This window comes from Rhinatrema bivittatum, chromosome 4 (assembly GCF_901001135.1).
Source record: "Rhinatrema bivittatum chromosome 4, aRhiBiv1.1, whole genome shotgun sequence".
Taxonomy (NCBI): domain Eukaryota; kingdom Metazoa; phylum Chordata; class Amphibia; order Gymnophiona; family Rhinatrematidae; genus Rhinatrema; species Rhinatrema bivittatum.
Window position 1 is genome coordinate 81,796,859 of NC_042618.1, and position 13,967 is coordinate 81,810,825.

Sequence of the window (13,967 nt, forward strand, 5' to 3'; positions counted from 1 at the left end):
CTTCTAAGTCAGAGGCAATCTGATTCAGCATTAGATCTACTGCTGCAGATGTGGCTCTGATGTTGGGAACGTCTACTTCTTTAAAACCTGTAGTTACTTCATTAGGCATCCAGCTGAATACAGCCCAGACCATGTAGAGTTTTATTTCACTGCTACTCAGAAATCATTCTTCTCATTGAGGTACATTAGGAAAATCCGTTCACTATTCAAATAAAAAGATCTCAAATCCTTAGTAAATACTTTGGTTATTTAAAAACCGGATTACTGTAATTCATTACTTGGCTTTCCAAATATACAGCAAACAAGGCTGCAGTTGTTACAGAATACAGCTGCTAGAATGATTTTCGGCCTTCAAAACCATGATCCCATTTCCCCAGCTCTGAAGCAGTTACACTGGTTGCTGGTTAGCTCTAGAATTAGATTTAAAATCTTAAGTATGGATTTTTGTACTTTTAGCTGACATTCCTCTTTATTTATTTGTTAGTGCCCTATACTCTGTCTTGCTCCTTGCGTTCATCTCAGGCAGAGCTTCTTGTTCCACCACCATCAGTAATTCAGTTAGAGTCTAACAGAGATCACTTTTTCTTACCAGGAACCCTGACTTTGGAATTCTTTACCATTTGACATCTGTTCTGTCTCAAACTATCTAAGCTTCAGGAAAGCATTGAAGATCTGGTTCTTTAGTAAAGCTTACGAGGATGTTTAAGCAATTGGCGTTAAGAATTTGACTCAGTTTGATATAGCATCTTGCCAGATTTATATAATTTGTGATATGATTTGATTAGTTTGTATAAATTTGATTATCTGATTTTTGTACAATTGTTTTAGAATTTTATGTCTTAAGTTGTATATTATTTTTTTACTTTACTTCTTTTTATTTGTGATCATGTTTATGGTGGATTTTATGCATGTAGTTTAAAAAAAACCCCAACAAAACATGCAGCAACATATTAAGAATAATAAATTAAATGAAAATTAAACGATCTCATACTGACTCAGGATGCTTTTCTCTTTGATCGAGGGACAAGCTTTGGGGACACTTTTTCATCATTAATGCTCATTGCCAGGGCAGTGCAAAAGCTGCTGCAACACCATGCTTACTTGATTCTTATAGCTCCAGTATGATTTAGATAGTCATGGTTTCCATATCTTATAAAACTTTCCAGCAGTGCCCGCATATATCTGGGCGCAGACCCTACATTGTGAACTTGGGATGAAGGAACACTCTTTCATCAACACCTTCCATACCTCACTCTAACAGCTTGAATGTTGAGCCTAAGCATTTGCTAATATACTTTTCCCTGCTTTCTGACTCAGGCCTCACCACGTCGATGAAAGTACATCTCAGCGCCTTCACATCTTACCATGTTCAAGTGCACACTAAACCCATCTTTATTCATCCATTAATATCAAGATTTATGAAAGGCTTGTGCCGCATTAAGCTCCCAACAAAAAACCTTCACTTCCATGGGACTTGAATGTTGTTCCTTCTCAACTCATAAAGCCGCCTTTTGGGTGGTTACAGTCAGATTCTCTTCCTGACGTGGAAAGTAGCATTCCTCTTTGCCTTTACTTCAGCAAACCGTAAGTGCCTATGCACTATATGTCATACAAGTAATTCTAGATAGATGATCAAAAATTAATGAAGCAACTACCTCTCCTGAATCAATCACGCAACAAAGGAGAGAGGAGAATAAACTCACTCAATACATCTAACAAACAATTTTTCACAAGACTATTTTACTCAAAGTGAATTACCCAACAAATGACAATATCATACGAGATTTTTGCTCAAATGGTGTAATCTGCAGCCTCTCACCGCGCAATGGGTCGCAGGCTGTTATCAGCTCACAGAGCTTGCTTTTTGTAATCATTTACCGTCATTTGTCCACCCACCAAATACCTTTAAACCATTTCCTTAACCATCTAAATTCCAAAATTTCCAAATATTAAATCTTATTTAGAACGAAAGGTTCTTTTAAATATCAAATGCAAAAAATAGAATACTTAGCCGTAAATATTTTCAATCAAGCCACTACAGTGCATTGCTGTTGAATTTAACCGTCCCAACATGAATCATGTTTCAACTGACGCGCCATTTTTGAATCCCAAGAGAGACCTTTAAGCTCGGTCCGGGGTATACAGAATATTTTGGCTTGAATTGAGAGTTCACATGTCCCCTGAAGAAGACTGACACTTCAGTTGAAACATGATTCATGTTGGGATGGTTAAATTCAACAGCAATGCACTGTAGTGGCTTGATTGAAAATATTTACGGCTAAGTATTCTATTTTTTGCATTTGATATTTAAAAGAACGTTTCGTTCTAAGTAAGATTTAATATTTAAAAATTTTGGAAATTTAGATGGTTAAGGAAATGGTTAAAGGTATTTGGTGGGTGGACAAATGACGGTAAATGATTACAAAAAGCAAGCTCTGTGAGCTGATAACAGCCTGCGACCCATTGCGCGGTGAGAGGCTGCAGATTACACCATTTGAGCAAAAATCTCGTATGATATTGTCATTTGTTGGGTAATTCACTTTGAGTAAATAGTCTTGTGAAAAATTGTTTGTTAGATGTATTGAGTGAGTTTATTCTCCTCTCTCCTTTGTTGCGTGATACATGTAATTCTTCCATGATCGGGTGGTCCTTCCCAATGATCCAAAATTTCTACCAAAGTTTGTCTCTGCTTTCCATATCAATCAATCCATTCTACTTTCTGACATTTTTCTGAGACCGCATGTCCATGAAGAGATTAAAAAACAGCCTTCATCTAGTAGACGAGAAGAACTCAATCACTTCGCCAGGTTTCACAATTATTTGTTGTATAGAAAGAGGTTTTTGTGCTATTTTGGGGATTCTTGTTCTACTATAAACAAGATGGAGTAATTAAGCCTTATCTGTTCATTTTCTTTTACTTCTGCGACACCAGTCAGGAACAGATTGGTTTTTATCTTCAGTGAGTTGCGGCAGTCAAAAAAGCGAACAGAATGTTGGGGAATTATTAGGAAGGGAATGGTGAATAAACGGAAAATGTCATAATGCCTCTGTATCGCTCCATGGTGAGACCGCACCTTGAGTACTGTGTACAATTCTGGCCTTAATAAAATTTGGAGACTTGCGACCTTGTAATAAATAAGCAGAAAGGATGATCTCTTTTATCCACCTCGCCTTTGCGCTGACCACCAAACATAGAAATGACGGCAGAAAAGGACCACCGGATCAGCTAGTCTGCCCAGCAAGTTTCTGTTGAGCCATACAAGTCACCCATTCTTATCAGTTTCCCAGACCGTCAAATGATCAGGGCCCTTGTTGGTTGCTGTTAGAGTCCAATTCCCTGTTTCCTTCTGCCATAGAAGCAGAGAGTAATGTTGGAGTTGAAAGTATTGCTGGAATTGCATCAAGAGTTTCAGGCTTATTGGTTAAGGGTAGTAAAAGCCGCATCAGCAAGTTATCCCCATGCTTATTTTTCCAGACAGCAAAATTCAGTGTCCTAGTTGTTCACTGTTTATATTTAATTCTGCTTTTCCTGCTTTCCCCCTGCCGTTAAAGCAGAGAGCAATGACTGAGTTGTGGCTTATTGGTTAAGGGCAGTAACCGTACACCAGCAAGTTACCCCCATGCACTCTTTTCTTCATTCCCATCCTGTAGCCTTTAGAGATCCCCAAAGTGTTTATCCCAGGCCCCTTTGAAAATCTTTCACCGTTTTTTTGTCTTCACCAACTCCTCTGGAAAGGCATTCCTGGCATCCACAATGCTCTCTGTGAAGAAATATTTCCTGACATTGGTTCCGAGTCATCCTCCCCAGAGTTTCAGTTCATTTCTTTCCAAGGGAAAAGGTTTATTGTTTGTGCATCACTGAAACCTTTCATGTATCTGAAGGTCTGTATCCTAACTCCCCTGCACCTCCTCTCCTCCAGGGTCCTTCAGCCTCTCCTCATAAGTCATTTGATGGAGACCCCCCACCCTTCTCTGGACCGCCTCCATCCTGTATCTGTCCCTTTTGAGATACAAACTCCAGAACTGAACACAGCGCTCCAGGAGAGACCTCACCAAGGACCTGTACAAGACAAACAAGCTCTCTGTTTTCTGAAATTCTGCTCTTATGCACAAATAAATATTCAGACAATGTTTGGGATCTAATAACTTCAAATTTACCTTATCTGTATTACAGTCCTTCTTATCAAACATTGGTAATACAATCTTCTAATTCACATGAAAATCGGAAACCACTTTTGGTAGAAAAGAAGGAACTGATCTAAGAACAACAAAATCCTTGTGAAAAGTGAGAGAGGACAATTTCATCGCTACCAAAAACACAGTCTTCAATGTCAAATCCTTTAATGTTGCTTTACCTAAGGACTCAAATGGCTCCTTAAGTAACAATTGCAGAACTGAATTCAAACTCCATTTTGGGACTAACTCTCTGATTGGGGGACGCACATGATTCACTACATTTTAAAAAAATGTATCACGTCCTTATTTGAGACTATAGTTGTACCATTAAGTCTACCTCTAAAATGTGATAAAGTTGCCACCTGTCCCTTTAATAAATTAAACACCAAGCTCGTTTCTAGGCCTCTTTGTAAGAACATAAGAATATTCTTTATCTGAGGCTTCCAAGGAGAAATAAAATTCCATCACTAAAAGTCTCAAATGCTCTCCATTTACGAACATATACTAAAGATGTTGATCTCTTTCTTGAATGCAAGATCATGCATAGAACTGCAGGTGAATCGCCCCTTTTTAGCAAGTCTGGCTAATCGATCATTAGATCTGCATACTATGGCCTTCTCTGCCAATCTGGGGCAACTTAAACTACTTCCACCACTTCCTTCTCTGCTTCTTAGAGTTCAACCAATCAACGGCCAAGGGGGAAACACATACAATAGCCCCTTCTTCAGCCACAACTGCACCACAGCAACGCCTTGCGACTGCTGTAAAACCTTTCTGGTTTTGCAGGTTGCCACCAGATCCATCTGATTTTCTCCCCAACGATATACAATTAGCTAATAAGCATATTGACTCAACTCCCATCCTCCTGGATCTATTATAGTTTGACTTAGAAGATCAGCTTGAACCTTGCCCTGTCCTGCAATGTGAACTGCTAATAACTGCATCAAATTGCCTTCCCCCAAAGAAACAGCAGTGCGTTCTCCTCTGCTGTTCCCTGACTGCGAGTGCCTCTTTGCTTCTTTAAATATGCTGCAGCAGTAGCACACTCGCAAAGAATTTGAACCGCTCTTCCCTTGATCAAAGAAAGAAACTGATTCAGAGCTGGTCTTATTGGCCTTGTCACTAAACGGTTTATGTTCCGTAAAATCTCTCTCTCGGATCAACCACCTTGTGTACACTGGTCCTGACAATGAGCCCCTCCCAGCCTCACACACTTGTGTCCGTTACTACCACTATTTATTTATTTATTTATTTCAAATTTTTATATACCGGCATTCGAGACAGCAGTCACATCATGCTGGTTCACATAAAACAGGGTGCATAGTAAACATAACTATAACAAAGGTGCTGAAAAGGCAGTTACATATAACAGGGTGATAAGAACTTGGGTGAGAAGGAAGAGAAAGGATAGGTTATTAATTTACATATGTAAAACAATAGAATGGATAACCAAGGTGTAGTTGGAGATTAGTTGACTATGTTGGCGTCCGGGAAGGCTTGTAAGAATGTCCAGGTCTTTAGTCTTTTTTTGAAGGTTGAGATGCAAGGTTCTGTTCTGAGATTTGAGGGGATGGAGTTCCATAACGGTGGGATGGCTGTAGAGAAAGCCCGGTCTCTTAGTGTGCAGTGTCTGGTAGATTTGGACGGTGGTACCTGTAGCGATCCCTTGTATGCATCTCTAGTCGGTCTTGATGAATTGTGTAGTCGGAGGGGGATCTGTAGGTCGATGGGAGCCAGTTGGTGGGTGATTTTGTATGTGGTGAGAATGGCCTTGTATATTATTCTAAAGTGTATGGGTAGCCAATGGAGGCTCTTTAGTATGGGGGTTATGTGGTCCCTTCTCCTGGTATTTGTCAGAATTCGTGCAGCTGCATTTTGCACCATCTGGAGCGGTTTAGTGTATGAGGCGGGAAGGCCGAGTAGGATGGTGTTACAATAGTCTAATTTTGAAAAAATAATTGCTTGTAGAATGGTTCTAAAATCTTGGGCATGGAAAAGAGGTCTAATTCTTTTCAGCACTTGTAGTTTGTAGAAACAGTCTTTGGTGGTTTTGTTAATAGTGGCTTTGAAATTCAGGCGATTATCAATTAGGACTCCTAGGTCTCTCACTTGTGTGATTTTTGGCGTGGCTTGTTGTGCAGAGGTGATGGTGTTATTTTCTGAGGCGATGAGCAGGAGTTCAGTTTTGCCGGAGTTTAATACCAAATTTAGGCTGGTGAGGAGGAGTTTAATTTTTTGAAGGCATGTATCCCAGTAAGCCAGAGTTTTTGCGAAGGAATCCTTAATGGGTATCAGGACCTGGATATCGTCCGCGTAAAAGGTAGTGTTTGAGGTTGAGGTCGGTGAGAAGTTGGCATAATGGTATAAGGTAAATGTTAAATAAAGTAGGAGACAGGGAGGACCCCTGTGGGACTCCTACTGACGACGGATGTTGAGAGGATTCTTTGTTCTGTATCTTGACCTTGTATCCTCTATTGCTGAGAAATGATATGAACCAAGATAGTGCTGTGCCTGAGATGCCTATGGAGGCTAACTGGTTAATGAGTAAGGCATGATTGACGGTGTCAAAGGCTGAAGAAAGGTCCAGTAGGATCAGTAAGAAGGCTTGCCCTTTATCGAGGCCCAGGATGAGGTGATCCGTTAAGGAAATGAGGAGGGACTCCGTGCTTAGTGTTTTGCGGAAACCGTATTGTGATGGGAATAGGAGGTTGTTTTCTTCAATGTAGTTTGAGAGTCGGGTGTTCACCAGTTTCTCCATAATCTTAGCTATGAAGGGGAGGTTGGCGATAGGTCTGTAGTTGTTTGGGGTCATTAGGATCTAGATTAGGTTTCTTCAGTAATGGTTTAAGAGAGGCCAATTTTAGGTCATCTGGGTAAGAACCTTGTGTTATTGAGCAATTTATGATGTCTGACAGGGATTTGGAGATGGAGTCGGGAATTGATAGAAGCAATTTCGAGGGGATGTGGTCCGAAGGGTGAGAAGATGGTTTCATTTTCCGTAGAATACCTTGGATCTCGATGGAAGAAGTTAGTTCCAGTTCTTCTAAGCGGGAATTTTTGAAGGTAGTCTGAGGTGGTATAGAAGTAGATGCGGTGTTAGAGGGCAGCTGAGTTAGAAGTTTGCTGATTTTGTTATTGAAAAATAGCGCTAGTTCTTCCGCTTTGGATTTGGCTTGGTTGAGAGCGATTTCTGATGAGTTTATTTGAGTGAGGTTGGAGACGTAGCTAAAGAGGGCTTTAGCGTCGAAGATTAGGTGGTGGATCTTGGATGCGTAGTAGTTCCTTTTGGATCTTAATGTATTGGATTTGTATTGGTGAAGAGTAGATTTATAGGTGGATAGAGTGATGGTGCATGGGTTTTACGCCATTTAGCCTCATATTGTCTTAGCAATAATTTAAGCTTTCTTAGCTCTAGAGTAAACCATGGTTGTCTTTTGGACGAGTTGGGGTGAGGTTTTTTTGTTGTTAGGGGGCATAGCTTGTTGGCTATCGATTCCGTGATGTTGTTCCAAGATCGAAGCGCTGAATTCAGGTTGGTGAAGTCTACTTGGGTGAGATGTGATAATAAGTGATTGCTAAGATCTTCTGTGGTGCATGTTTTCCTGTAAGTAAAGCAATGTGAGGGTATGCAAGTTGGACTGGTATCTTTTATTGAGAATGAGGAAGTTATGAGGGAGTGATCTGACCATGGTACCTTCGTGCAGGTTGGGTGTTGGGCCAGTTTGATTGCTGTATTGATGAAGATAAGGTCTAACGTGTGTCCAGCTTTGTGTGTGGGTTTGTTAACTAGTTGAGTGAAACCTAAAGCGGAGTATGCTGTGAGTAAGGCTTCGCAGTTGGGTGATAATTTGGAGTTGTCGATGTGCAGGTTGAAGTCACCTAAGATTATCGCTGGGGCGTCTAGATTGATAAGGGAGGTAGTTAGTTCGACCAGGGGAGATGCGTCTGTTTCCAGTAAACCTGGAGGAGCGTAGAGAAGTAAAATTTGGAGTTTGTCTGATGTGAAGAAGCCAAATTCGAGTTTCGAGTCGGTATTGGAGGAGTGTTGAGTGAATCTGAGGACCTTTTTTGTAGCTAGGAGGATTCCTCCTCCTTTTTTTTTTCCCTGACGTGGGATGGAGAAGAAGTTGTATGTCTCTGTGGGTAGTTGGTTAATTATTGCAGTGTCTGAAGGTTTGAGCCATGTCTCAGTAATTGCGCATATGTCCGGTTTCACATCGATGAGATAGTCATTTAGTATTACTGATTTTTTAGTTAGGGATTGTGCATTGAATAGTGTTAACGTAAATAGTGTGAGGCCTAGCATTTGGGTAATGGGAGTGATCATGATTGGAGAGATGGATTTAAGGTTCTGGTAGTGGGCGTGTCGAGTTGAATGTCCTTTGGAAGGTGGACCGTGAGGGAGGATTGGGATTGGAAAGGATGGAGACATTCTTCTTAGTTTGCTGGACTGGATGCTGGATGCTGGAGTGGCTGGACTGGATGCTGGAGTGGCTGGACTGGAAGCTGGATGCTGGAGTGGCTGGACTGGATGCTGGAGTGGCTGGACTGGATGCTGGATGCTGGAGTGGCTGGACTGGATGCTGGAGTGGCTGGACTGGAAGCTGGATGCTGGAGTGGCTGGACTGGATACTACGGTGGCTATAACGGGTAGTGGCTTTAATGCAGGCAGTAAGTATCGTAGGGATTCAGCACTTTTACTGTTTGTTACTATTGTATTATTGAGGCTGTAGTCATAGGCTGAAGTCACTTTCGTGGGTATGGGTCTTCCAGCTATAGTCACTTACGTATTTTGAAAGCTTGCTGAAGATGGCGCAGGCTGGGCGCAGGATGGTACTTGCTAGGTGAGAGCTGGGAGAGCGTGAGCTGTATGGACGCTGGAAGAGCTCTGGTGCAGTAATGTTGTGAAGCTGCTCGGGGAAGCGAGGATCGAAACGAAGGGGCGAAACAAAGGGGCACGCCCCTTCGGCGCATGATGCTCGGCGCGTGACGCCTAGCTTGCTTTAAGTTTTATAGATTGACTGCTACCTTAGTCGCTCTTCTGTGACGTCATCGGCCATGCGACTCGACTCGTGGCGATTCGATGCGGCAAGGGGAGGCCGGCTGGAGGTAAGTAATTCCGAATAGAGCGCGTAGATTAAAGCCTTGTGGCCGGTGCGGTGCCGTCGGTGGTAGGGCGAGAAGTTAAGGCCTTACCCCGATGGGTCCTGCGCCGGCTGCGCGGGCCCTTCTCCCAGCGCCTGCGGGATCGTGGAGAGTGCTCGGTCCGTTCGTCGGTCGCGCTGGTCGGCGAGAAAGGGAGCGATTCCGGCTGGAGCGGAGATTTAAATCCCCCGCCTTAGTTCCTCCAAAGGAATTCCCTTCTGGAGATCGGGAGCATCTACCCACCAAAGTAGACTTTGCTGTACTAAACCTGAGAGGGGCAAACAAACGTGGCACCCTTGCAATTGTGGTTTCCATCTCGTTATTAGATCTGCCTGTAATGGCCTCATCTGCGCTCTTGCTCAGGGAACTAAATCCAGCATGATGCCATAGAACCTAAAAGCTGAAGATAATCTCTTGCTTTACAAAATGTTGTACCTGCAACTGAATCGTGAGGATTCTCTTTAGAGTTACAGAGACCCTACCTGTGTGTGTATTGAAAAGGGCCCCAAATACTCTAAATTCTGAGCTGGAATCAGATTGCTCTTCTCATAATTTTTTATCCAACCCAGATTTTGTAGCACGGCCGTCACTCTTATGCTCTCCGCAGATGACTTGCTTCGGATGAGCAAACTGCACAAACAGGGATGCACTATTATGCCCTCTCTTCCGAGGTAAGCCGGCGCTCCAATCATTAGTTTGTTAGAGGTTCTTGGCACTGAACTGATAATGCTTCCCTAGGATACTTTTGACTGTCAAGAGACATCAGACAGTCTCCCTTTCTTACTGAAGGGTTTCCATATGAAAGGGAGGCACCTGGAAACGCTGCGGACTAATTTCAGGTCTAGAATGGGTCCATCTGTTCCTGACCGATGGAGCGGAAGGCAAAGGAAATAAAAATACTGTATTCACAGAAATATTGAATAAGAAATGATTATAAAAGAAAAATAGACCTGTGGAAATTGTGTGCAAGTTGGCACCATCAGCCCTAAGTGGGCCTGTGCTGAATTGCTTGCGTTCAGATAACTCTCCCCTGTACATCCCCAGGGGGGTTTGTTCTGTGCAAACCTTGACAGGAATGAGCCAGGATATGCTGGGAATGATTACCGTCTCTCAGCTTTACTGTTAATGCCCTTTCTTAGCGCTCACAGGGTGCAATCTTGAAAGGACTGGAAATTCTTCTTGATGTTGTTGCTATTACCTGGGGGGTGCAGCCACTTGCATGGCCAGATCCTCCTCCTGGACCTCTTCTAAGTCTGGGATGACAGGAATATCTGCAGAGAAGGGAGACTAGGGTCAGTGAGAAACGTCTCCGCCCTGTCACTGTCCCTGGTAGTGCTATTTAGCCTGCCACTGCTCCACCACACTCTCTGCTTTTCAGAGACCCTGCCTCTGCTCGCATGCTGAATATTCATGGCCTGGCTAGAAAGAAGTTGTCACTGAGCATGGGCATTCTGCAAAGTCTCTTTCCTCTTCCTAAAACATGTGCAAGTGCTGAGCAGCTGTGGAGACGTAAGCCCGTCTGTCAGCAAGCCTAGGCACAGGTCAGTGCTGCTAACCAAGGAGAAGAGGCCTCGCCCGCCCGCTGCAGTCACATTCCAGATGCATTTGACTCCCGGTCCCAGTTTCTCAAGTGATTACAAGTCCTACAGGCAGGAGGGGGATGCGGGTTCTAAATCTCCCACTCTCTGAAGGGAGCTACATTCTGTCTCCAGCTGGGGGCAAGGATATACAAATGCCACTACCAGAAGATAACATTTAGATTAAATTTCATTTTGAGAGGAAAATGGACAATCTCATGAAAATATTTCTTCAAAAGTTAATTTGGACTAATCCATCTAGGTTTAGGAAAGTTTAAAAATCACAAATTCCGAGCTCTCATATAGAAACATAGAAATGACAGCAGAAGAAGACCAAACGACCCATCCAGTCTGCCCAGCAAGCTTCACATTTTTTCTCTCATACTTATCTGTTTCTCTTAGCTCTTTGGTTCTATTTCCCTTCCACCCCCACCATTAATGTAGAGAGCAGTGATGGAGCTGCATCCAAGTGAAATATCTAGCTTGATTAGTTAGGGGTAGTAGGGGAAGTAACCGCCGCAATAAGCAAGCTACACCCATGCTTATTTGTTTTACCCAGACTATGTTATACAGCCCTTATTGGTTGTTTTTCTTCTCCCCTGCCGTTGAAGCAGAGAGCTATGCTGGATATGCGTGTAGTATCAGTTTTTCTTCTCCCCTGCCGTTGAAGCAGAGAGCTATGCTGGATATGCGTGAAGTATCAGTTTTTCTTCTCCCCTGCCGTTGAAGCAGAGAGCTCATCTTCTTCTCCAATGATTAATTCTTCCTATATAAAAGCAAGCTTTCTTAAATTATAGACATCATAGTGCATTGAATCTTAGATATTGCCGAGTTTAGGTCTGGTAACTCTAGCTCTATCTCGTCAGCTCTAGATTCAAGAGCAGTAAGTTTAACGGTGAATCCAGCAGAGAACGAACCCAGGCGTTCGACAGTGTCCATCAGAGAAGATTCAGTTCGTGTGTTTTACCAGCTGCCAAATGTCTCAGAGTAATTTCTGCCTGGCAGCTCTCACTTCCTGAGCATCTGTAGCATAGGTAAGAACTGCAACCAAGTTTACAGTCACATGGGATCACAAAGCGAATGTGGAGCAGGCTGAGTTACCTAGATAGGATTTTAGACAGTGCTGGGGAGGAGCCGGTTGTCGTGGTACATGTGGGCACCAACGACATAGGAAAATGTGGGAGGGAGGTTCTGGAAGCCAAATTTAGGCTCTTAGGTAGAAAGCTTAAATCCAGAACCTCCAGGGTAGCATTCTCTGAAATGCTCCCTGTTCCACGCGCAGGTCACCAGAGGCAGGCAGAGCTCCGGAGTCTCAATGCGTGGATGAGACGATGGTGCAAGGAAGAGGGATTCAGTTTTGTTAGGAACTGGGGAACCTTTTGGGGAAGGGGAGTCTCTTCTGAAGGGATGGGCTCCACCTTAACCAGGGTGGAACCAGACTGCTGGCGCTAACCTTTAAAAAGGAGATAGAGCAGCTTTTAAACTAGAACAAAGGGGAAAGCTGACAGTCGCTCAGCAGCACATGGTTCGGAGAGAGGTATCTTCAAAGGATACTAATGATGCATTACAATTAGGGCATCCCGACAGTGAGGTTCCAATAATTAGAAAAGTAGTCCAAGTGCCTGTAACTAAAAACTCAGCTGAGCTAAAAAATTCTAACTTATCCCTATCAATTAAAAAGCAGAATGAAAATACAAACATAAAACAAACTTTGAAATGTGTGTATGCTAATGCCAGAAGTCTAAGAAGTAAGATGGGAGAATTAGAATGTATAGCAGTGAATGATGACATAGACTTAATTGGCATCTCAGAGACATGGTGGAAAGAGGATAACCAATGGGACAGTGCTATACCGGGGTACAAATTATATCGCAATGACAGAGAGGAGCAGTCGGGAGGAGGTGTGGCGCTTTATGTCCGGGATGGCATAGAGTCCAACAGGATAAACATCCTGCATGAGACTAAATGCACAATTGAATCTTTATGGGTAGAAATCCCTTGTGTGTCGGGGAAGACTATAGTGATAGGGGTATACTACCGTCCACCTGGTCAAGATGGTGAGATGGACAGTGAAATGCTAAGAGAAATTAGGGAAGCTAACCAAATTGGTAGTGCAGTAATAATGGGAGACTTCAATTACCCCAATATAGACTGGGTATATGTATCATCGGGTCACGCTAGAGAGATAACGTTCCTGGATGGAATAAATGATAGCTTTATGGAGCAATTGGTTCAGGAACCGACGAGAGAGGGAGCAATTTTAGATCTAATTCTCAGTGGAGCACAGGACTTGGTGAGAGAGGTAACGGTGGTGGGGCCGCTTGGCAATAGTGATCATAATATGATCAAATTTGATTTAATGACTGGAAAAGGAACAGTGTGCAAATCCAAGGCTCTTGTGCTAAACTTTCAAAAGGGAAACTTTGATAAAATGAGAAAAATTGTTAGAAAAAAACTGAAAGGAGCAGCTACAAAAGTAAAAAATGTCCAAGAGGCGTGGTCATTGTTAAAAAATACCATCCTAGAAGCACAGTCCAGATGTATTCCACACATTAAGAAAGGTGGAAAGAAGGCAAAACGATTACCAGCATGGTTAAAAGGGGAGGTGAAAGAAGCTATTTTAGCCAAAAGATCTTCATTCAAAAATTGGAAGAAGGATCCAACGGAAGAAAATAGGATAAAGCATAAACATTGGCAAGTTAAATGTAAGACATTGATAAGACAGGCTAAGAGAGAATTTGAAAAGAAGTTGGCTGTAGAGGCAAAAACTCACAGTAAAAACTTTTTTAAATATATCCGAAGCAGAAAGCCTGTGAGGGAGTCAGTTGGACCGTTAGATGATCGAGGGGTTAAAGGGGCACTTAGAGAAGATAAGGCCATCGCGGAAAGATTAAATGATTTCTTTGCTTCGGTGTTTACTGAAGAGGATGTTGGGGAGGTACCCGTAATGGAGAAGGTTTTCATGGGTAAAGATTCAGATGGACTGAACCAAATCACGGTGAACCTAGAAGATGTGGTAGACCTGATTGACAAACTGAAGAGTAGTAAATCACCTGGACCGGATGGTAT

General features: G+C 42.8%; 1 protein-coding gene across 1 annotated transcript in view; it reads right to left on the reverse strand.

Moving 5' to 3' along the window:
* Nucleotides 1–10,515: 10,515 nt before the first annotated feature.
* Nucleotides 10,516–13,967, reverse strand: part of IFT43 (intraflagellar transport 43) — a 69,465-nt gene continuing 66,013 nt past the window's right edge. The window contains exon 6 of the mRNA XM_029597435.1: nt 10,516–10,592. Within this exon, the coding sequence (XP_029453295.1) occupies nt 10,516–10,592 (77 nt within the window). The remainder of the gene's footprint in view (nt 10,593–13,967) is intronic.